Source organism: Mastomys coucha, unplaced genomic scaffold (assembly GCF_008632895.1).
Source record: "Mastomys coucha isolate ucsf_1 unplaced genomic scaffold, UCSF_Mcou_1 pScaffold4, whole genome shotgun sequence".
Classification (NCBI taxonomy): Eukaryota; Metazoa; Chordata; class Mammalia; order Rodentia; family Muridae; genus Mastomys; species Mastomys coucha.
Window position 1 is genome coordinate 42,113,012 of NW_022196910.1, and position 25,660 is coordinate 42,138,671.

Sequence of the window (25,660 nt, forward strand, 5' to 3'; positions counted from 1 at the left end):
TGAGGTGGGAATCACAAAAATAAAATACAAAGCCAGGTGTGATGACATAAACCTGCCATCTGGAGGCTGAGACAAGAAGTATGTTGGTTAGATGTTGTCAATTTAATGCAAACTAATGTCACTTGGGAAGAAGGAACTTCAGTTGGAGAAACGGACTCCATCAGATTCATCTGTGGGATATTTCCTTGGTTACTGGTTGATGTGGGAGGTCTCAACCCATTGTGGAAGGTGCTACTCCCACACACAATGCTCCATGGGCAGGTGGTCCCTGGTTGCAAGCTGAGCAAGCAATGGGAGCAAGCCAGTGGGCAGCAGTGTTTCTCCATGGCTTAAGCTTCAGTTCCTGACTCCAGGTTCCTGCCTTGAACTCCTGCCCTGGATTCTCTAGACAATAGACTATCCTGAAGAAGTATAAGCCAAATAAACCCTTTCCTCCCCATATTGCCTTTGCTCATGCAATTTACTGCAGCCACCATATGAAAGTTAGAACAAAGACATTGCCGTGAGTTCTCCAAGAAATGAGGATGTAGTTATTGGACAAAGAAGGCAGGGAGCTGGGTCAACTACAACTGGGTGGTACAAGGAAAGAGACAACCACCTAAATATACATATTTCCAACATGGAAAAGGCCTCCATCTAGGCTAGAAGTCTGCAGGAGTAATAGGGGTTTTTTTTTTCCCCCTCTGTTTCTAGGCAGTAGCACAAGAGGCAAACTCAGGCTGGCAATTAGCTGTCAGCTGATCACCAATTCAAATGTCCTGGAGTGGGCCGTGCTGATGATCTGTACTTGCAGTAATCATTTGGCTGGGTGAATCAAATTATACTTTCCAATGCCACTTCAAATCAGGATTGCTCTGTCTGCATTCATTTCTGGCAGTAAGTATTACCATGCAAGTTATTTTCTTTGATATTGACTCTACGTGGGCAAGGGAAGAATTTGGGCTTCTTTTTAAGGTCTGCTCTACCAGAAAGACCGAAAGTTTTAGAGATTTGTAAAGAGACTAATTAGGATCTATTCCATTTTAATGGCTAGGCTTTCGCACTGAAATGGGATAGGGAAATGTGTTCTGCCCTTGCAAGGTAGAAATTTTTCTTCCCAGTAGCTATTGGATTTGGGAACCTCATTCTTTCATAATGTCATGAGCAGTGATCAATCAGATGTAATGATCAAAAGGAAGTTTGCCTCGATCAATCCTGACAAACAAATAACTACTATAGTGGCAAGGCTAATATGTTCTTTGCTTCGAATTCAGTTGCCAATAATTGGCCTCATTAACGTCTGTGAAGTTAGTTGCTCACTAAAGTTGGGCAAGTTATACATTAGATATGTTCAGTGGCTTGCAAACCTTTGGGACTAATCAGCTCCTGAGTCAGCATCTTGCTGGTTCCATGGAAGTGAACAGGCTAAGAAGTGAATCCGAGGCTGAAGGAACCTAGAGGAGATAGAAGGGGATCAGGATATTTGCATCACCTTCCTGTAAATTAAAATTGTCTTTCTCGAACTAAATATAGGGGTTAACTTTGTGTCGATTTTTCTTTAAAGATTTGATTTTGACAAAAAATGAACTTGATTTCTCTGTGCCATCTAGCTTTCAAATTACCCTGCCCACATCTGCCAGATGCCTTTGTTGTTCAATTATAAAAACTGTATCCAGCCTGGGTTATGAGAATGCTGTTTGCAGGCACCACAACCACAGATGCCCTTGGGTTGAACATCAGGCTCGCTGCAATCTTCCCAAAGAAGGAAATATACTTCCAGCTGCTACACCAGACTCATCCTTCTTGGAGAGAGGAGGAACTCAGCAAGTGAGCCCTCTGTAGAGTGTGTAAAATATGCATACGAGAGACAGAAGGCAGTGGGAAATGTAGAAATAGATTTAACAAATCATCTACACTCCTGTAGAAACACCAAGGGTGGATAGACTCTATGTGATATGTACTTTGCCTGGAGATAAAGGATCGGTACCATCCATATTTCTCAACAATAACCAATTTTGACTTCATATTCTGTCATTGGTGTCTTTGGACTTCATAAGGAATATATCTTTTTTCCATTCCAGCTTATCTAAGTGCTGTCCTGGGAAATTTCAATGATGGGTTGTTTTGTGGACATTTCAAGAATTTGATAACAACAAAAGATCTTATTGGATAAATGATTTTTCAACCAAAAGAGAACTAACCTAGGTACCAATTGCTACCATTTCATCTGGGGCTTCTCACCCACCACATCAGTCTTGAACTTAGATCCAGCCAGATACTGGCTCTGCAGAACACAATGCTCCAATGATCTCCTAATTGGTCTTGGTGTTTGGATTCTTATTCCCATGCCAATTGAGTTCCACGCAGAAGTGTCAGTAACCTCCTCATAGAAAGTACATCTTGCCTCTGTCTTCCTTCCAGTCGGACAGCCGTGACAGTGCCTTAAGAGTGTCCCCTAACTGCTTTGGAATTCCACCTTAGCTCACACTGATTCCATTTACCCATTATTCCACTCCAGTCACCTGACTGCATTCCCCTCGTGGTATGCTCTCTATTCATGGCTTCTTCCTTCCTGGCTTTTGATAACACATTCTGGGTCCAATATCATCTACAGGTAAACCCGTCTTAACAGACTACTGCCCTACATTACTTAATATTCCTTCCTCACATGCCTTTCCTTCCTCTCTTTCAAGTTCATGGCCTCCTTTTTATTGTTTGATGTTACACATGTGTGTGTCATACATATATGTATGTAATGCATATAACCTGTTCAATCTGTATTGTGTTACTTGTATGTTTTCAGGGCTGACCATTTGAATAACCAATAAGCATGCTCCTCCCACTGAAATGCTATTTCTGCTACTTAGTTTCTTAGTTGCCTGTAGTTCTTTTATGTAGGATTGAGGCCTTGTGACCTTTGCCCTTTGTACATACGAAAGTCCACTTTGGTATGTGTATTGTTGGCTTTATTTGGCTCTCGTTTAGGCCGTGTTTAAGCAGTCATGCTAGTGAGACTTTACAGGTGTAGCTTCTGAAATTACTAGGAGCCAGAGTCTCTCAGCAAACTCCTTGATCGCCTGGCTCTTAGAATCTTCTCTTCCGTTCTCCTACAACATTCCTTAAGCCTTAGGTACAGGATTGTTTTGTAGATATATCCATTAAGACTTGGACTCACAACTCTGCATTTTGATTTGTGTTGTTTTCTATAACAGTCATGCAAGCTTCCAAAGGAGAAAAGCAACCAATAGCCCAACCCAGCTATGACACCTATGAACCACTATGAACAAGGATGATGCAATAACCCTAAGGGTGTGGTAGTGGTACACATACATTGGCAGTAACCATCAGCTCTCTGATTGCACTTAAGACCAGCTCACCAAGAGGAAAAGCATGCCTGCTACTGGAATCTGGCCTAGGGATAGTGAAATAATATATCTTGGAGAAGACGTAACCACCACTTCACTAAACAAACATAATCCCCAACTACACTCCAAATATCTGTCCTTATACCCACATGTAAGTATAGTTCTTACCCCTCATCAAAGATACTTCTCTTTACAACAGACACAGGATATTACAGAAACCCCACTGCTTTTTCTCAGATCACAGTGATTACTTTCTTCATAAGAGGTGTCATCATTTCAAATCCCACGGGTTGTTTTCTTACCCGTGTCTTTCCCACCAAAATGAAAACTTGAAGTGGCTATAACCCTCCTCTGCCTGATTCCCCACTTCATCCCCATGCCCTAAATACATCCTGGTATGCTCTAAGCCAATGAAAAAATGTTTTGAGATACTAAATAGCATTTTAAAAAATCACCAGTCATGTTTCGCCAGTTATTTTGAAAAATACACAAACCTAATGTTGAATAGCCGGGACCCAATGTTAATTCTCTTGCTTCTTCCTACAACATGGCATGGCAATCTACAGAATCTTTTTTTTTTTTTTTTTCAAACTAAGACACTGTCTCTGGAAACTGAAGAAGAAAAAAGGGGGAAAAAGTCTAAAGCACATCAGAAAACTCTAGGCTACTTTCTTTTTCATTGTAAGTCAAACAAGGTTCTCAAGAGTAAGCCTCAGTGCCTTGCTGCTCTGCAAGTTGGAAATTAGATCAAATGAATGGGAGGACAACCGCATCTCGTGTTAATGTTTTCTTCCTCGAATGAAGACAATGAGGTGATGTGAGCCATGACTCCATATGAAAATGAGACTTTGTATTTCTATTTTCTTCTACATTAAAGCACTCTCTTTTTTTATCATTTTAGACTCTTTATGTTGGTAAATGTTCCAATATTTTACATTTATTAGGATCAGGCCCATTTACTATTGTGCAAGTTAGACAAGCACAGATATAGAGTCACTCTAAAGCATTATTTCTAAATTACACAGTAAACATATGAGACTGAGCTAGAAACCCACGCCGCAACACTTCCACTAATGTGTTAGAAAGTACTAACGCTCTAGTCAAACTTTCCTACTTTTAAGAGGTAAATGTACATATCGTACGCTGCATTTTTACTGGATCAAGTAAACAGATTAGTCAGGGATACACTAGATACCCTATCTGTCCAATAATGTTCAAAAAATGTTCAAAATTAAGCCTATACTAGTCAGATATTTTTTGCCTATCTCTTACAAATAGTAACACATAAGAAACTTGATTTTGCTATGAAATATCCGTTGATTTCTGATTAGCTGATTATAGAAGTCAGAAGCAATGCCAAAACGAAGTGATGACTCACGATGAGATGACAGTGCGCAAGGGTCTTTAAATTTATAATTGCCCTTGGATCTACTTAATTTAGCCTAAAGTCACGAGGCATAATTGAGACAAATGGTTGCACAGAGCAGGTATCAGACATGACAGGAGGATGCCTGGGATCAGTTTGCCGCACTATTTCCACCTGAGGACTTTTTCAGCCAATACTTCTCCTAGAATGGCTATTAAATTTTATAGGATTTTTCCCACCATTAGCTGTAATGGCATTTACATGTTAAATGCTCACAACAAATGAAAACCATGGGTGAAAGCCATGATTACTGCTATTTTGAATGGCGAACAAATCTAAAAAGCATCATTTAATTTCTCCTCCTCGTGTGGCACCTATGTAAACTCTGTGGGAAAGCCTGCTTACTTCGCAGCTCTTCTATTTTTGAAACAGAATAGGTTCTTCTTACACGTATTTAAAAAAAAAAAAAAAAACCTCAAGATTTCACAACCAGCCAAGCAGAAGACACTTCAAATGTTATTTTTGTCTAGGGGACTTGTTTACAATTAAATATAATTCCCTCTCAAGTACATTTGACTAAGAAGTTGTCCTTTTACAGCGGTTCAAGCAAACAGTTCACTGCCCACTTATGGCTATTGCTTGTCTGTTGGGTTTTAGTCATATAGCATAGGGCAGCACTCCCCAGGATTTGTGTTGGAAGTGATACTCAATCACAGAACCAGCAAGGATGGAAGACATTTAGGATTCCATAGCCAATTTTCTCCTCCAAGAAAGCTCAGCAACTTCCTCTAAATATTTTAGAGTTTATTGTTCCAGAAGATTATTCTGGGTTGTAATTTATTAGGAAATATTCAGGGTCTTTTAGATCTCGTAAGATAAGTATGAGAAAGTATAGCAATGGATCTATAAAACTATTAAAATCTACAGCTACTTGATCACTCTAGAACTTTTTGACTTGGTGTCCTGTTTGTCTGATCATTTCTCCACAACAAATAACTCCCCAAGACACTTCAGCCTTCACCTAGAGCAGCGAACAAGCTACAGGATGCTCACATTCTGTAGACCAAACATCTTCATAAGAACTCAGCTGTTCCAAGGATGCTTCCAAAGGGGGCAGGTTTCTATTGCTATGGAACCAATGTTCAATTCAACATTCAAGATTCTGGAAATTCTTATTCTTCTGTGCTTTAGTTGTTTATTATACTGTGGGAGGTTTTTGGTTGTTGTTGGTGGTGGTGGTGGTAGTGGTGGTCTTGGTGTGTTTATTTTGCTTTGGTTTTTGTTTTGTGGCACTATAGATTGAGCCTAAGCCCTCACTCACACTTGCTAAGCAACTACTCTGCCAATAAGCTAAGAGATCCACTCTCAGACCCTGAATTTTCATCTTAGTTTGGCCTCTGGCTGATGCATATTTGAACTTTCTTATGTTTCTTTTCCGTATATCAAGAGCTAAGTTATCTGAACAATAACAGGTCCCCTAACAGATAAAAATCCGAATTGATTTTAAATTGTGTGTTATGTGCTACTAATGGGAAATCCTTGTAAATTGCTCAAGGCTCCAATCCAACAGGTTTCTAACTGTGTTGGCTTGAATGAGACTTGCCCTCCCCCCCACACACATGGGTTCATATGTTTGAATGCATGGTCCCCAGTTGGTGGAATTGTTTGGGAAGGAAGTGTGTGGCCTTGTTGTAGGAGTCATGCCATGGGGGGGGGGGGGGGCTTTGTAGCTCCAAAAACCTCCTGCCAATCCTAATATACTCTGTGCCTCCTGCATGTAGTTTAAGATGTGAGCCCCCCATGTGTTCAACTCAATTAATTAGGCAATGTATTATATAAGTTGCCTTGGCCATAGTGTTTTATCACAGCACAGAGAAGTACCTAATACAGAAATTGGTACCAGGAATGAGGTGCTACAGTGACAGGTCTGACCATGCAGATGGTGATGTTGTTGTGGGGTTTTTGTTTTGTTTTGTTTTAGCTGTTTGTTTGAGCAATGTACGTGGCTTTGGAACTTTGCACTAGAAAAGTGGCTGAGAGATGTAAATGGAGCTTAATGGTCTATCCTAAAAGAAGCTTGGAAGATGGTAGTGCTGAGAGCTATGTGGACTGTGGAGGCCCAGCTCAAGAGGATTCTGATAGGAACAATATTAGCAACTGGTCTAGAAAACATTCCTGTAATATTCTGGCAAATAATGAGTTGCCTTTCACTCTGTCCTAAGAACTTGCCTGAGGCTAAATTTAAAAGCACTAGACTAATTTCTTTAGAGGAGGGCATTTCAAGACAGCCTGATGTTGATTCTGTTATGTAGTTGTGAATAATCACTCTCATGTGGGTACACCATGAAAGAGAGCAAGCAGGGCAGAAAGAAATGGAAAACTGTACAGTTTCAGGATGAAGAGGACACTGGCAAGCTCAATGCTACAGCTAAAGCTTGTTAACTGTTAAGAGATTAGCTCTAATAGTAAGAACCAAATCTGCATTGTAAAAAAGGGAAAATACCCTCAGAGCAACACCAGACTCAGCTAAGCCTCCAACTTGTAATGAATGTGGCTTAAGGAATTGTCTGCTCCTAAGAAGGAACAACAAACAGAAGCTGCTGCAAATGTGGTTCAAGGAGCCCAGGCTCCATTCCAGCAAGTAGCCAGACTTGGCAGCCTCATCCCTGTGGCACTGGATTTAAAGTCATGACTAATAAATAAGTAAAGGGATTGTGAAATCTCCCTCCCAAGGTAACAGATGGACATGGAGGCCAGGAGATGTCTGTCTGTGGCAGGGATGTCCCTTCATGGAGGCCATGAAAGGCCATTGGATGAAGCTGTGAAAGTGAAATCTGGATTGAGTTGGAGACCCCAAGATGTTAAAGATGCCAGAGCTGTGAGGCATCTGCCAAGGAAAGCTGCAGACAAGGAGTGAAGCCACCTTAGGAGAGGGAAGTATGATGCAGGCAACAACACAGGAAGGACAGGGCCATGTAAGTCCTCTGGCATCAAAAATGGAGCTACAAGATTTGGAGTTTCCCTGCTGGGTATTCATTGGCATTGCTGACCCAGGATTGTTTCACCATACCCCCAGAATCTTCCCTTTTGGAATGTTAATGTATATTTGTAACCATTGTACATTATAATTTATCCTATGATTCTATAGTAGGTGTGTCTCAGAAAAGACTTTTAGATTTTGGACTTTTGAACAGTGTTGAGACTAAAAGACTATGAGGCATTTTAAGGTTAAATTAAATGACTTATGATATGGCCATGAGTATATGTGCACCAAGGAGGCTAGTAGAGTGATTTAGGTAACACTTGTCTCTTTGAATACTTGGTCTACAGTTAATGACTGTTTGGAGCTATTAAGAATAGAGCAGAGACAGAGGGAATGGCCGACCAATGACTGGTCCAAATTGAGATGCATCCCATGGGCAAGGACCAATCCCCGACATTATTAATGATACTCTAGTATGCTTGCAGACAGGAGCCTAGCATAGCTGTGCTCTGAGAGGTTCCACTCAGCAGCCAATGGAAAGAGAAACAAAGACCCACAGCCAAACATTAGATGGAGCTCAGGGAATCTTAGGGGAAGAGTTGGGGAAAGAACTAAGGGGCCCAAAGAGTACAGGGACTCCACATGAAGACCAACAGAGTCAATTAACCTGGATGCTTGAGGGCTGGACCTAGCTCCTCCCTTCCCTGCACATGTATGTAGCAGATGTACAGCTTGATCTTGATGTGGGTCCCCCAACAACTGGGATTGGGGGAGTCTGTCCTTGAATCTGTTGCCTGTCTGTCCTGTCTTCCCAACTGGGCTGCTTTCTCTGGCCTCAGTGGTAAAGGATGTGCAGTGACTGGATGTGCTGGGGGGGAGGGGGCTCCCCCTTCTCAAAGGAGAGGGGTGCATGGGGGAGGATCTGTGTGAGAAAGTACTTGGAGGGGGGCTGATATTGGGAATTAAAGTGAATCAATAAATATTTTAAAAAGTTTTGCCTCGTGGGAGAAGGTATATCCCTGGGAGCAAGTTTTGTTCAATGTACTCACACCATTCTCGGCCTCCTGCTCATTGTTTGAGATGTGATCTCTCAGCTGCTCTCCCCCTCCCCTACCTATTCCTTTGTCCCCCATCATTTAACTCTGTGGAAGTTAATCTAATATTTTCTTTTATAACTTGCCTTGGTCATAGTGTTTTATCACAGGAATAGAAAAGTAACCAATACACTAACATAAAAGCATCTCGTTTTTCTATACCTCTCACTCCTACCCTTCCCACTCTGTCCAGCCCCTCTACTATTTCCCAAAAGAAGCAAAATTAGGTGGTGAGGCAATCCTTTAGAAGATAATTAAATTAACTGATTCAGCAGGTTTTCATTTGCTCACTTAGACACTTGTTTGTTTTTGAGGGGTTGGGGTGGGGGTTGTGTTTGTTTGTTTTTTGTCTTTGAAAGCAAGGACCACCAGAAATTGATAGCAAATCACTATTGTTTACCCAGAGTTGCCCAGACTTTGAGAAAATAGACCCCTCCCCATAGATGGAGCCTGGATTTGAGCTGTGAGATGAAATAAGAGATACCCTGTTGTGAGCAAGATTCTGTTTATTGAGAAGCATTAGTTTTATAAGCATTAATTTTCTTTCTGTGTCAATACATAAACATGCATGTACACTACAAGAGACTTGTCGGAAGTCCAACATAAAAGGGCAGTGGATTATGACCACAGCACATCTCACCAGACTTAACTGAAGCAAATCCCTTTGTTTCTCTATGACTCCATTTCCAACTCTTTGGAATCAGAGGTGGTATTTACATTCCTGTGGGATTTGGGGTTCTTGGTCTAAGCAAAAGGAGTCAAATGCTTGCAATGATAATTCACTTTATTCTAATGATACATTCACAGTTCCAAGGGTTTCATCCCTTCTGTTTAAGCTTTCTGAATATTCTTTGTTCAAGTGTTTCCTTCCAAAAGCACTTCAGGATGCTTGCCACAAATTGGTTTCAGCAAGGTTAGTACAATCTATATATCCTGTTTATCAAAATTTTTATTTTCTTGCATTGTCTGAACACTCAGTCCAGATTCATCCCAACCACTGTGTTTCTGAACAGCTTCTGAAGTAGAATATTAAATCTTTTGTTGCTGTGATATGAAGCTTAGAGCAACTCTAGTTTATCTCAAATAACACCAATACTATTGAAAATAGAAACCACCTCCCAACTATTTTCATTTTATGTAATGAACACAGAGGAGTCTCAGGTCCAAGGAAGAAAAGGTCAACAACTCACCAAATGGCATTGTGTGAGGAACATTTGTTACAACTTTTAAAGACACAGTTTGCTTAAGTTATGGTTTGTTTGCTAATCAGAAATGTCAGCTCTACTTGAAATGTCCAAATAGGATCACAGTCTCTCAAATGGTGAGTGGTTATCTAAATGGGTTCCTTAGAGCATTTTTGTGAATTAAATTACACAGAGGTATGGACATACAGAATTGCATGCTTACTAGCCAACCATGACACAGAAAGTTGTTGATGTTGGGTAACATTGACTGCATTGCTGCTACGCCCCCAAGAGCTCATGCTGGCAATAACACTGGTTCTAAGCATCAAATCCCCAGATATTGGTTCATTTTGTTCAAGGCGTCGCACACTGTGTTCAAATCACTGCGCAGGTCCTGCACCACGTTCTCAATACTTCTGGTGTCTTTCAGAATTTCAATGCTCTGTGTGTAGGGGTTGAAGTACACCGAGAAGGGACGGGTAATTGACTTTGCAAAGTCCCTGTAGAATAAACAAGAATAGAAGGAAACACAATCAACACCATGGATACGCGAAACAGAGAGACAGACAGAAGGAGCAGCCAGAGACATTTAAAGGTTACTTTCTATAGAAGGAAGAAAAGCAAGTTCACCTCATCTTTTCTTTGGCCTCTTCAAAACTTTCTGAAACAAAGTAAGCATCCTGGAAGGTGGTGATCAGGCATTCCTGCAAGCAGGTTGTCTTTGGGTCAAAGGCTTTTACATGTGCCTTGTCGGAAAGAGCATGCTGCAAAACATACCACAGAACTCATTCAAGACCATAAAGAGGCTTCCAATGTGCCAAAGCAGCACACTCCCTAGCTCAGGGAGCCACAGAACTCCTCAGTGCCTACCACAGACATAGAACCCTCTCTGTGACAGGCAAACTGGGTGCTAGGGAAGAGGTTTGCTTGTTTGTTTTGCTTTTTTACATCTCTTACAGAGGTTGAGGGAGAAAAATGAGCTCATCTAATATTTCATATACTATCAGCCAAATTTGTGCAGAAGGACAGTTTAGCACTATCCCCTGACACAAATGGAATTTTAAATCTACCCTATCAATAGAAGCAGGTACAGCAGAAATATGCTCCTAAATGTGTTTCTATAAGCAATGTACTGAAATTTCACTTAAATGGCAGAAGTAATAATTACCTGCGTGGAGAGGTAATTGAGACTCTCACTCAATTATTTGTAGACTCGTTGGGAGACATTTTGAAGCCAGGTACTGTGTATCAACAGAGAAATGGGGTGGGCCTGCATATTGAAGAGTGCTTACAAAGTATTCATTCACCTTCGACAAAGTACAGTAGAGCAATGCATAGCAAATAAATATTGCTGGTGGGGATGTGAAGAACCAGTATTAATAGTTATACTTAAACCCAAAGCAAACATTAGAAAACCAGGAAAGCCAGTATAATTACTCTTTGAGCCATCAATGACTCCATTTAGCTCACCACATGCCTGGCACTAAGAACAGTAAGGAATCCTGAATGACTATGTGTTCAAGATAAATTCAGTGATGTTAAAAGTTAATGGTCATTTCTTACCATGTGCCACCTGCCTGTTTCTAGACTCTTAATGGACGCTGCAGATACCTAGGCCTTCCTTCTATCTTATAAGTCTAGATGAAATCCAGAAATGAGTATTTTAAAAACAACCAAGGTGACTCTGACATAAGTGTTTTTGAATGATACTACTGTAGATTTTGTTCTTAAGAGGTAGTTCCACTGAAATAGAAGGAGAAGGGGGTAGCAGAAATTGCCTTGTGCTGAGTATTAAAACACAGAGGCTGTATTCAACATGCTCATGCATCTATTTGCCCATCCAAAGTATTTCTTTCCATCTTTGCCTTCCCAAGAAAAGAGTGAGAATCTCTTAAAAACATTCAAACCAATGCCCTCCCTCATCAATATTCTTAGTGCATTCCCTCTAACAATTTCAAAGTGCACACAATTCTTTACAGCCCTTGGTAGGGAAGGCTGTGGTCTTCCGTGTTTGGAAACACAATTGAGAAGCCATACCAACACGAACAGAAGGGGACAAATGGCTCATAATTTGTTTTACACAAAATCCTGTTGTCCAGATCAAGATCAATGCAAATATGGATCATGGAGTGTAGAGGACGTGGAAGACCTTCAGGGTGAGCTCATTCTTTTCCTGTCCTACAGAACAACTTCATTCTGAAGCAGAAGGTCATTACACCTACAAACACTCTTTCACAGGACTCGGCACAGCACAGTGAACATCAGGGCAGTTTGGTTCCACATCACCAATAAATCCTATCCGCATTTTCCAAACAGCTTTACAGTTTTACAAAGGAAAATGTCTTCTGATGAGAGCTATTGCCCCTTGGAGAAGAACTGGCTTCCTGCTGGCTGTGGCTTTCAGAATTAGAAGTTGCTTTCATTGCAGCCATACACTGTGATTACATTTAACTGATGTGTCTTACTCAAATTGTCCATTCATCCATTGGTATGTGGAAGGAAGGACACTGATTGACTCAGTATCCTCAATCTTCCTACTCTCTTCCCTGTCCTGGGAGGCAGAGGCAGACTGGTAGCAGCAAAGACTTTAAGAACAATTAAGCTGTGCATCCTTGGGACATCTCTGCTGAGCCAAACACTTTTCACAGAGTTAAGGACAAGCACGAAAGGAAATGAAACTCATCAGTGACTCCCACCCATCTCCAAAGCCTCTAGAAGATGTTAGCAACCAGTCAGTGTGTGCACAGGGTACCTGCACAGTGTGTGTACTCAAATGACAATGACTGAAAACGGTCTAGACTTTGAAACATTCATCACATGGTTAGTTCACTGACTCTCCAGATGTCTTCATTCATTCATTTTAGCAGGAAAAGAGGATTAGAGTAGATCAAGAAAATCCTCAGAGGTCAGGGCGCCCTGCCTTAGACTTCACAGGAGAAAACCCACTGAGTACACAGCTTATCCTTTAAGGCAAAGACCACTAGGTTATACATATGGCACTTAGCCAATATAATACTTAAGTGAAAATTGGGAGTTGGCTGGACTTTGTTGTTGTTCAGTTGGTTGGTTGGTTGGTTAATTGATTGGTTGGTAGGTTAGTTGACTGGTTAGTTGTTGTTGGGTTTTTTTAAGTCAGGTTTCACTATGTAGCTCAGGCTGGCCAGCACTATCTTCTTGCCTCAGCTTCCCAAGCATGGGGATTACAGGAAAGCACTACATAGACCCGCAGAAAGTTTACTGTTTTAAATGTTCAAAACTATGATTTAATTCTCAGGAACTGTATATGATAATCTGGTTTATAGAGTCCTCTCCACTCATGAAGCATGAAGGCAGAACTACCTCTTGTCTATTAATGAATGTGAGATCACTAACAATAGTCATGGATTAGCCTGAAAAATAAGAGTCTGGAGTTGAGGGAGCCTGTGAGTGAAATGCCTGTGCTTAAAGTCTCATCCACCTAACAACAAGCTCACCCTTGTGGTGACTGACAGCAACATCCAGGCTGCCCATGAGGACGCCATGTCTGAATGCTCCCATGTGTTCCAAGAGATGCAAAAGAGCATCCATGTCTCCATCAACACAAAAAGCCATTGACCACCTAGGTTTCTTGAGTCTATCTCTCTACTTGTAAGTCACCTCACTTTGGGGAAACAGCTCCTATGTTCTCCCCTGTATGTCATGGAAGAGGCCTCTGAACACTGTCTAAGTTTTTTGATGTCCCAGAGAGACTCTATGGTGAATCCTCTCTGAAGTGTTGACCTTCTGAAGCCTTAGAGTATTCAAAAATGAATTTGATTTTTCTATAGAGAGCTCTATAATGCTCAAACCATCGCAAATGTGCAAGAATATTTAAGTCATCTGCTCCTGTCTGAACACTCTGTAACCATGGTTTTCAACCTTTCTAGCTCTCTGATCCTTTAATATAGTTCCTCATTGTTGATTATCCCCAACCACAACATTATTTTCATTGTAACTTCATAACTGTAATTTTGCTATTATTATGAATCATAATGTAGGATATTTCATATGTGACCCCTATGAAACAGTTATTGAAACCCCCAAAGGGGTGAAGACCCACAGGTTGAGAAGCGCTGCTCTAAAAGAACCCTTTTGGTTTTTCCCATAGTGCTAAAAACAGGGGTATACAACTGGAACCAGAACTCCTGGCTTCTCAATGCAACCATGTCAAGAATCTAGACATATTAAGCCTGGATAGGCACAGAGTTAGCTATGAAATAACCTAGAAAGATTGTAGCTGACCCTCAGAAGCTGTGTTTCCTGATGGTCCAAATGCCCCTTTGTGATTTAAGCATCTTGAAAGCTATAGTTAAGCTCCTGTTGCTATCTCAGAGACTAAAGCCCCCAGAAAATCTGTACGGTTGCCTCATATGTACACTAACAAAGATTCCATATCTTCAAAAGATGCTGGCTTCTGCATAATGTCATTTGCATCACGGTTTTGAAACTCCCACCCACTTCCAGTCTTTTTAAGATCATGGGAAGAAAACACCTTAAAGGAGATTAATAAATATTCATCAAAGTTTCTGAAGAAATTGATCCATAACTCTCCCTTCCGTTTCTCCCTTTGAGGTCTCCTGTTCCGCTCTCTCTTTGGAGTATCTACACTTTTTTGTTAAATAAACTTCTACTTGATCTAACTGTTTCTCTACTGAATTCTTCCATTCAAGAAGACAAGAACTGGAGAAAAAAAATATCGCCCAGTAACAGCGCAATGCCAAATGAGGAAGTATCCCAAAATGAGCTGCAGTTTCCTCTGTAGCAAAGATAAAAAGTCTGACCTACGTGAATCTAAGAATCTTCTTGCAGTATAATTTTAACAAGACCTATAAACACTGAGCACTTTGCTAGTGTATATTGACTAACACTGCCTTTCCTATTGGTCCTTGACTGCTAAAGACCAGTTACTTGGTATTGGTCAATATCTTTTTGACATCAAAATTTTCCAGTTGCTGATAGATAATAATATAAGACAATTCAGAGCCTACATCTTAATCTTGGAGATTAAATTTGGTTCCATTCCTTCCTGTACAGTTTGGGGAACCTAATGGACTCTATAGCCCAAGGTGAGGGTCAGAATTAAATGAGAAATGCATGCAAATGGCTATCATGGGATGTGCTCAACATATTTAGTTATCATCCCTTATTCAGTCCAGAGAAGATTGTATGTGCTGCCTGGTAAGCATTTCTTCCCTCACCCTCAGAGGTCCAGAACCTGTAAAGAAAGAATGGCCCCAGGTATGAGACTTGTAAGACTCAAACTGCAGTAGCGGCTTCTCTGGCTCAACAGCTTGATATCTTTCTTCCTCTCAGACACCCATTTCTACAGTAACACAGAAGTATTATTTCAACTATTGTAGATGTAAACCTGTTATTCTCACTCTCTATATTAGGACTGGTTAAATTTGGAGAAAAAAAATCTCAGGTGCAAAGTCAGATTTATAAGTAGTTTGGGTCCTAGAATTCAAGTAAGGTTTTGCAAGGACTCCTATGTTCACATCCCAGTGCAGATACTCCTGTGTTCACACCACAGTCATCTTTTCCCATATCAGCCCAACAACAAATAGGTAAGTTTGATTATGTATACATGAACTATGCAGGCATGTAAGTAATAGCTCTTTAAACCTCACTTGGATACTCACGGTTTTAACCAGACACGATATGAATTGTGGATTCCAAAGCATCTGGCAACAGAGCGACCAACATCAGGCCAACAGTTACAACAGTATAAAGTATCTCAATGTAATATATATCCTTGTAGTTCATTTGAAACTGCAGAGAAGTTTACAGAGGGATTATGATAATGCTATTAATTAAAGCCATCCCTATGTTGGATCAGTATCTCTATTGCCAAGCTCAGCAATGGTTCCTCACACTTAATATTCCTCAGTGATATGAGGCTTTCTTGGTTTGAATAAGATTCATGGGCAAGGGAACAACCTCCTTCTTCAGTGGACACAGCTCAGGAGTTTCTACCCTTCGGTCCTCTAGCATTTACTCTGTCATTATTAACAGGCCTTCCTTCAAGAAAGGGAAAGAATGGGAAAAGGAGGCATGTGCCACTGGAGTTCAGTGTCCTCACTCCAGCAACAACACTGACCTTCCAGGTAACCTCAGAAAGTCTGCGAGGCCCGCGAGGCTTTTCTCCACAGCCTGGCAGTAATTCTGACCACTTCCCAGCACTGCTGGAAGTGGCAATAAATACAAATGATTGTAATAAATAGAGAGCTGTTTGGAGAATGCTGATTAATAGAATAATAATTCACCATCTGAGGACATCCTAAAACCAAAGCCAAAAAGAGGTCCTCAAATTTGCTTAAACCTGAAACACAAAGGAGATATATTTGTATGCAGTATTCCAGCAATTACCTTAGAGACTTAAGCCGCCAAATCCTTGCCCTGAAGAAAGAGCTAGAACTCACCTTTCCCATGAAAGGAAGTAGGAAGTACCTTTTTTGCATTTGAAGTAGATTAATTTTTTTTCAAGGCAAGACTCACATTTCATCATTAACAATCAGTTCTTTGCCACCTATCATAGTGTGATGTACAGTGTGCCTCCATAGGCTCCTACATTTCAACACTTGGTTTCCAGTGGTGGCACGAATTGGGAGGGATGGAGCTTTCTGGTGTTGGAGCCTAGATGGAGGAAGTGAATTGCTGCACCGAGAGTTGCAGCCTAGCACTGTTCTTGCTTCTGAGTCAGCTTGTGAGGTATGGAGTGATGTATAACCACCATCTCCCTCCCCCAGAGTCACTAGACGCTTGCCTTCTCCAGATGATGTACCGTTTCCCTGGAACCTGAGAACCAAATGAAACCTTTCCTCCCTGATGTTGCTCCATAAGGTAACAAGGGAAAATAACTCATACCCCTCCCAAAGTGGACAGCCTTCACTGTTGGTTCTGTAACATACTAATTAATCCCTTTCTTGGGCCTTCCCTACACGACTCTGTTTCTCACAACTCAGACCATCAACTTTGGGGAGTGTTGAAGAAAATGAATGAATAAACAAGGAAGTAATGAATGAAAAAATAATGGTTGCACTGTTAGATCAATTGCAGAATGGGGAGGGAAAGGGTGACATGGAAGACACGTGCTAGGCGGTTGGTAGAAGGATTCAGTTACCCTGTTCTCAATATGCTCTTCAAAGTTGATTTTCCAGATGACATAGCTCATGGTTAACTGTTCTCTGCAGTGATGAGACATGTAGAAAAGCCCCACCTTCACAGGCTTCTGGAGTTCCTCCCAGCATGTCAGCCATCATATTAAGTATAGAGTTTAATAAAATTTATGCCCATTTTTGTAAACTTTCTCATATTTGCCTTATTTCTGTCTCTGAAATATCACTTGATTTTTATTTATATATACATGTATATCTCACTTGATTTTATTTATGATCTTATGTGTGTGCAGGGGTGCTACTAAAAAAATCATCCCTACATTGGATCTAGGATTATAATATCTTTCTTCAAATATATATATACATATATATATATATTTGACCACCTAGGGATCTTCTTCTGGATCCTGGGAGCACCTGCACTCATGTGCACATGCATACACGCACATACAAACACACACAAATATAATTGTTAAGTATTTAAATGAGCTGTGAAATGTTCTGGACACTTACAGGAGCAAGACAGACAGGGGCTGCTAAAGAAAATGCCAGTGGTCTGTTTTCTCTGTGAACAGTTAGAAGGTATTTCTTATGCAATGAACATCTAAATTGTAAAAACGGTCCAAAACAGCAATCATGGGGACACTGGAGTGTTGAAATCTGAGAATGGAAGAATGCTAATGTCCAGAGGTGATGGACCTGAACATGAAGCTGCTCGGCAGACAATGCCCTTTGCTGTACATATCTCTAGCTGATTTCCATTTCTGGATGATTCTGTCCACACCAGTAAAAACAAAAACAACAGATTCACCCCAGTGCTGCCTATACATGCCTCATTAACCAGACCAAGAGACCCTGTCAAAAGTTGGGAGCCATGAGAGAGATTTGTTTCTTTTGTATCTGGAATAATTTATAAACCCTCTGAAGGGAATGTAAATAGATGTAGCTCAGGAGTTTTGTTTTCTGAGTTTTTCAGGGGAACCAAGAAGCAGTCTTAGACAGTAGGGTCTTATAGGGAATCATGTCATATTGTTGCTGTAGGTTTTGGCCAGTGAATTAAGATTAACACTAACTATACTATTATTGACCATCTTTTAAGAACCAGAAAAATGGTTCAGCAGATAAAGGGGCTTGCTATGTGTCCCTACCAACCTGAATTTAATCCTCAGAACCACACAGTAGAAGGAGAGAATCAATTTTGCAAAGTTACTTTCTGACCACACATGTGCTGTGGAATGTGTACACACAAACACACACAGTGGAGAATACTTGCAAATGTTTATCACATTATACCAAGTGTTTGTTGTTTTGAGCATTATCTTTTATCCCAGCCACACCCAGCCTCATTCAGCTGCCCAGCTGTGCAGGGCTTTAACTGTAGTCCAGCTGTTTGTTACTCACTCCCTTGGTCCATTGCTCATCTGTGCATCCTCTCCTTTCCTAATACCCACTCCTGGTTCAAGCCTCACAGCGAGCAGCAGGATCCCCCTCAGAAAGCCTTCTCAAGCATGGCCCGGGATGTGCTAGACACAGTTGTCACACTTTTTCTATTATCTGCTTGGTTGTTTATCTGGCACTAGATGTCAAGTCCTGGATGGTGAGAGCCTCAGGCTGTTGAATCTAGAGCGCTGATACTGCAGTCTACCCTGACTGCATTTGGGGCTGGCTCTAGTACATTAGCTTTGTGACTTAGGCAAGTCTTGTAATGCCTGTAAACTCTCAGCTGTCTCATCACTAACAATAATGGTGGTGTGTTCCTCTGAGGTCTGAGTTAATATGTACAAAAATCCTTAACTCCATTTAAGAGTTTGATAAGTTGTGTTATTCTCTTTGGATCCATGTGCTTCATCACTCTCTGCCTTTGGATCCCCAGTATCTGGCACAATGTATGCCACGCTGTAAGGGAAGGTTTTTAGGAATGAATAAATTATCTAATTATTGAAGTTATAAAACTGCAGTGAGATTGCATCTTTTGTGAATACAAATAAGCAAAACATTCCAGTAACAACGCATTCCCAATTGTATGATACTACAGCAATTGATTCTGAAGAGAACACCTTAAGCTGGTCCATAATCCTGATCCTAGTCTGAATAATCAAAGCAAGATTAAGTTATTTTCAGTATGATTTCCAGATTATACATCCTATTGCCTTCTAAATGCATCAAAACTTACTAGACTGTCAAAATTATCAGAATACTCCAGAGCCTACCATTTCTAAATAAATGATCATTTTACTATTTAAGGAAAAAAAATTTTAAGCATCACTAATTCATATAACATGTCTCCTTGATGCTACTCTTATTCAGTTTGTTTTCTTTTAAACTTTTAATATGCACAAATGTTTTTTGGTGGTTGTTACTGCTGTTTTTGGAAACAGGGATTCTCTCTGCAGACCAGGCTGGCCTCAAGCTCAGAGATCTGTGTGCCTCTGCCTCCTGGGTGCAAGGATTAAAGGCATACACCACCATTGCCTAGCTAGTGAACAAGTATTTTAACATACATTAATTTTGGAGAAGATGGAATAATCTTCCATTCCTCTTTGACAAGTAAAAGCTGAGATGTCCATGGAGCCATAGAGGAGACAGAAACCAGATAGCAGAGCCAGGCTTCCCAGCAGATGTCAAACAGGAGCATCCCTGTCAATTCATTGTCTGCTCTCAGCACTAAACTTAGGCCAGCCATTTGTTCCCCAGCATTTGTCATTTCTGTTGACTTGGGCACATGGCCGCTCATCCATTTGAGTCACACCACGAATGCAGAAAGGCTTGGCCCACTTTGAGAGCTGCAAAAAGGGAGGTGAGCACCCACATCTGAGGTGTCAGATCGTCTGTATTAAATATGTATGGGGAGCTGTGAGAAGAAACGCTCAGACAAACAAATCAATATCTCCCATGACCTTGAACCAATTTGCTTGGGAAGGGTATTTTCATTCACAGCTTCATACCTTCAATTCTCCAATGGACGAAAGTAACCCTGCTCCATATGCCCGCAGTTGACCCTCTTGCTTGCAAAGGCCAAACTCGATTGTGAAGAAATAGCACTAAAAAGCAGAAGAAAAAAAGACAGACACACATTCAGTGAACTGGCCAACAAGCTCCTTCACAGAATAAAATGGCACCCAAAATAAAATTTTGCACTGTACATAATTGCCTTAAATTTTTAAATAAATTTATATCAGGAGTATTTATTGTAATTCATTCTCTTGCTTAATGACCCTGCCCTGGTTTGTATATCTCAATGAACTTGTGGTTAATTTCAGCACATGATATTTTTTGCAAGTTTTTTTATGATTAAGGTAATATTTTAAATAATCTGCTCTAACTTGAAAAAATATAGGAAACAAATGTAAACCATGGGGAATCTTCTGATTTCTGTATGCAGAGACTTTGTGGGTCAAATCATATCTCCTGCAATAATTTTAAAATTAAAAAACTGTAACAAATTATAAATGGATGAGTATATCTTAGTGATACCCCACAAGAATATGGTTCCTGCACCTACCAAATTGAGTCTTAGTGGCATAAATAAGTTCAGGAAAATATGAAAAAAAAATAAATTGGGATCTAGTCACCACAAACTTATCTTTTCAATTTGATTACTCATTCAGAAGATTTTTTTTTAAGTTTTGGGTTTTTTTTTTATTATGTATACAGTGTTCTACCTGCATGTGTATGTGCAGGCCAGAAGAGGGCATCAGATCTCATTATAAAGATTATGAGCTACCATGTGAGTGCTGAGACTTGAACTCAGAACCTCTGGAAGAATGATCAGTGCTCTTAGCCTCTGAGCCATCTGTCCAATCCCTCAGTAGACATTCATTAAGTTGGGGGGAAGACAGGTATTATCAATAGGTAAAGTGTGTCCTGAACAAGCACAATGGCCTGAGTTTGGAGGGTTTGGCAACACATGTCTGCAACCCCAGCACTAGGGAAGACAGACAGATCCCAGGATCTCACTGGCCAACCAATCTAGGAGAACAGTGAGTTTCAGGTTCAGCAAGAGACCCTGACTCAAACACTAAGATGGACAAAAATAGAGAACAAGAGTAATGCCCAACATCATCTTCTGGCCCTCACATGAGCAGGCACATCCATGCACATAAATAAATACAAAACATACAAACAAATATGTAAATAACCAAATCTTTTTAATGGCATTTGTTGAAAATCTACTAGGTGCCAGTGTTTAGTAAAGAAATAAAAGAGAGACAAAGAAAATAAATATATACTTACCAACTTATCCAAACTATAGTGTCAATATGTTTTTAGTAAAATCTTAAATGAATATATGCATATGATATATGCATATGTGTATGCATATTTTTAGGAGACTATTGGGTGGGCTGGAAAGTAGAATCTGAGAGGAGCTGAGAATGGGGTGAATGTAGTTAAAATATATTATACAAAATTCTCAAAGAAGTAATAAAAGAGCAGAAAAAAAGTAAGGAAAATCTGCAATTACTTCTGTTGGGTTCAAGAAATCAACTTGGACAAGAAAAAAAATGTCTGTACAACCATAAAACTCTTGCGGAGGGCTGAAATCACACTATTTTCACTCTAATCGAGAAGTGAGAAGCTAGCAACACATACTAAGAATTGAATCAAATTAGCACTGTCCTGCGTCCGTCCGTGGTGCTAGGGCACTGAAGGTGTTGAGAAAGAAGAGAAAGAAGAGACTCCTGAAAGGGGGACAGAAAATAATTATAATTTCTAGCCCATGACAGCTTGCTCTATTTTTACCCAGAGGTTGAAATGTCCTTTGATTCTGAAGAGTTTTGTTTGCTTTTTAATGCAGGGATAACCTCGGAGGTTGAGTGGTCCCATGCTCTGCATAACTGAGCTGCACCCAAAGGATGGGCCACTTCCAAGCCATGGGGCTTCACCTCCAGATGCAAGACCTCCTTCCTGATTCAGTTACAAAAAAAGTCAAAATTAAAGACCATGACACCAATGAACATGCCTCCTTACCCTGTCTTTGTTTTACAGTATAGTTCTTTTTGACAGTATCTGGGATATTTTTATGTGTCATATAAACTGCTTTAATCTATCTCTGCATACTGAAGTATAAAGTCTATGCAGCATATATTATTTCCTAAAAGCAAGACAAATTCCAGCACCATTGATACTTTGTTGCCTGTGCTCTGGACAACTCTCTACCTGACCCTCCCTGCTCTTGGAGGTTGACGTGAGTTGGCGCAGAGTCAACAACACTGTAGCAAGCTCATCAGAGCACTGAAGCAAGCTCCTTTAATACTCTCCACCCGAGTCCGCATTGGTCTCAAGAAAGCATCTCTTCTAAACAGCAGTTTCTGGTTGGCTGACATTGTCTGCACCAGCAAACCTTGCTCTCTCAGGCAGTCTTCAATTAGGTCCTCCTGCAGGAGATGATTTTGTGGCTGTGGAGAGGGTGGGGACAGCATTTACATAGAGGCAGCCCCACTGTTCCTGCTACAATAGTTTGCAAAATTCTTTGTTTGGAGAGGTTGTCCTGTGTTACAGGATGCATCATTCTAGTTATCAATAAAATCCCCCACCTTAGGGATTTTGGGCAGCACCATAAAGGGGCTATGCTGCTTGGTTTTGTCAACTTAACACAAACCTAAACATATCTCGGAAGAGAGACTTGTAATTGAAAAAAAAAATGTCTCCATAAGAGTGGCCTATGAGACCACATGAAGCTCAAGAAGAAGGAAGTCCAAAGTGTGGGTGCTTGGGCCCTTCTTTAAAAAGGGAACAAAATACTCACAGGAGCAAATACAGAGACAAAGTGTAGAACAGAGATGGAAGGAAAGGCTATCCAGAGACTATCCCACCTGGGGATTCATCCCATATACAGTTACCAAACCCAGACACTATTGTGGATGCCAAGCAGTGCTTACTGAAAGGAGCCTGATATAGCTGTCCTCTAAAAGACTCTGCCAGAGTCTGACAAATACAGAGGCAGATGTCTACAGTCAACCATTGGACTGAGCACAGGGTCCCCAGTGGAGGAGTTAGAGAAAGGACTGAGGGAGCAAATCCATAAGAGGAACAACAATATAAACCAACCAGACTCCAGCCCCAGAGTTGTTCCCAGGGACTAAACCACTAACCAAGGAGTATACATGGAGGGATTCATGGCTCCAGCTATATATGTAGCAGAGGATGGCCTTGTGGGGCATCAATGGGAGGAGAAGCCCTTGGTACTATGAAGGCTGGGTGCCACAATGTAGAGGAATTCCAGGGTGGAGACACAGGAGTGGGTGGGTGGGTGGGGAAACATCCTCACAGAAGCAGGGTGAGGGGGATAAGATAGGGCTGGGAGTGGACTGGGAAAGGGGATAACATTTGAAATGTAAAGAAAGAAAATATCCAATAAAAAAAGAAAGAAAAGAAAAAAGATTGGTCTGTGGGGGCATTTTCTTGATGGTTTCTGGTGGTTAACTGTGGGTTGTGTCACTGACCATTGTGGGCGGTATCGCTCCTAGGCAAGTGATCCTGGTTGCTTGTAAAAAAGACTGGGCAAACCAGATGGAGCCAGCCAGTAAGCAAGCCTTCTCCATGCCTGCCTGCTCCAGCTCCAAATGCCAGGTTCCTGCCCTGAGTTCCTGATCTGCCTTCCTTAGACAATAACACCAAGCTGTGAGTCTAACTAAACCCTTTTCTCCCCAAATTGCTTTCAGTCATGATGTTTTATTTCAGCAGTAGAACCTCTAGCTAAGACAGTTTAGCTTGTTTGTTAAAACTTTATTATTAAGAACTTGCAAATAAAAAACATCACACACCAAAATTAACCAGATCCAGAGTCTGTCCTCTCAATGAGCTTCCATAGACTTGCAACGGCAGTGGAACGTCACACTGGATTTTGAAGTTTCACTACTGGCTATATTTTATGCCCAGCTCACCGTGATGTTTTAGGGGCTACAAAAGAGCATGTGTTTTCCTGCCATAAACCATACAACAGCATTCTGATGCCCCTGGAACTGGAAGTGAATCTGGCTTGAGGATCTTTGTGCTTGTGATCCCCTCTGGTAGAATACTCTTCTCTACAGGTATTCACATAGCACTCATTTTCTCTCTTTTCTGTGATTTTTTTTATTGGAAACAAATTCTTCTCTCATAAAACACATCCCAACCGCCCTCCTTCCATTCCTCCTAGTTCCCCCTACCTCCTCTCTCCTCCAGACTCACTCCCGCTCTGTTTCCCCTTCAGAAAAGAGATGACAGCTAGACATGACAAAGCAAGGTACAATAAGACAAGGCAAGGGCCCATTCATCAAGGCTGGACTAGACAACCCACTAGGAAGAGTCCTGTGAGCAGACAAAAGAGTCAGATATACACTGCTCCCACCACTAGGAGTCTCACAAGAACACCAAGCCAACAGCCATAACATGCAGGCCCTGTGCCTACCATTTTGGCTTCTATAAGCCCATGTAAGCCCTGATTAGTTGATTCAGTGTGCCATGTTCTCCTGGTGTCGTCCCCCACCCATCCCCTCTGACTCCTATAGTCTTTCCTCCCTGCCTTCTGCAGGGTTCCCTGATCTCCAAGGGAGACCTCAACTTTAGACCCTCTCCCTGCACAATGTCTGACCATGGGTCTCTGCTACCATTCCCATCTGCTGCTGGAGGAAGCCTCTCTGAAGTTCCCCTTCTCAGTTAAGAGTTGGTTCATGAAAATGATGGCAGCTTAAATAGAGCATCCATGACCACGAGAATAGCCATGCTCTCTGTTTTTTATTTGCCTATGTTATGTGAAGAACATCTTTCACCCAACATCATCCTGTCCATTGACTGTTATGACTGCTGTTACCTGCGTCACTCAGTAGTATGTGCTATGACTAGACCAGGGGCTTGCCTCCTTCTTCACTGCAAAATCTTAGCATTTAGACTAGCACCAAATAATTGCTAGAAATATCTATAGAGAAGGTGAATGAGTCCATGGATAGAAGCCACTGTCAGGAAGGATGCAGCCACCCAGCTTAGAGAAACAGATGCTAGAGTGCAACTCAGGTCCTTTGATGCCTTCATTTTCTCTTACTTTAGAGTAGACATACAAATCTAACTTGTCATTCATTTTCCCATTCATTCAGTGTTTATCCACTGGTGCTCAGCAAGCTCTTACAGTGTTTCAGGAATTATTATAAATCGACCAGGGATGCTATCACATCTCTAGGAATATTTTGTTCATTAAAACCGAACTTTATCCTCAGCACCACAAGGGGTGAGGAGCACCCAGAGGGTGAGATGTCAAGATGTTAGATGTTAGAAGGGGTTGGTCTCACTGAGGTCTCATGAAAATAACTAAAAATAAGAGTTGCTAACATGTTGAGAAGTTACAATAAAGGCCTCAAGTCTGTCATCCGAACAACTGTGCACAATCCTGCTCACAGAGAAGCACAGTACTCAGTATTCACAGAGAAGCCTGAGAGACACATGGCAACAAGGCCGTTCTAGGTCACAGAATGGGAAGCTTATGCTTAGGAAGGTGGGTGATATAACCAGGACACCCAATCACAAAAGAACAAACACGGTATGCACTCTCTGATAAGTGGTTATTAGCCCAGAAGTTTG

At 41.1% G+C, this 25,660-nt stretch overlaps 1 protein-coding gene across 5 annotated transcripts in view; it reads right to left on the bottom strand.

Moving 5' to 3' along the window:
* Nucleotides 1–1,345: 1,345 nt before the first annotated feature.
* The window catches only part of Tph2 (tryptophan hydroxylase 2), a 114,829-nt gene continuing 90,514 nt past the window's right edge, over nucleotides 1,346–25,660 (bottom strand). For 3 of the 5 annotated variants that reach the window (XM_031350086.1, XM_031350085.1, XM_031350083.1), the window contains exons 9-11: nucleotides 20,053–20,148; nucleotides 10,602–10,735; nucleotides 9,276–10,471 (exon numbers count right to left, since the gene is read on the bottom strand). In XM_031350086.1, the coding sequence (XP_031205946.1) occupies nucleotides 10,297–10,471; nucleotides 10,602–10,735; nucleotides 20,053–20,148 (405 nt within the window). In that variant the 3' untranslated portion in view covers nucleotides 9,276–10,296. Of the gene's footprint in view, nucleotides 1,434–9,275; nucleotides 10,472–10,601; nucleotides 10,736–15,631; nucleotides 15,762–20,052; nucleotides 20,149–25,660 lie in introns of those variants that run through there. The other 2 variants (XR_004112909.1, XM_031350087.1) reach the window with 2 other exon arrangements.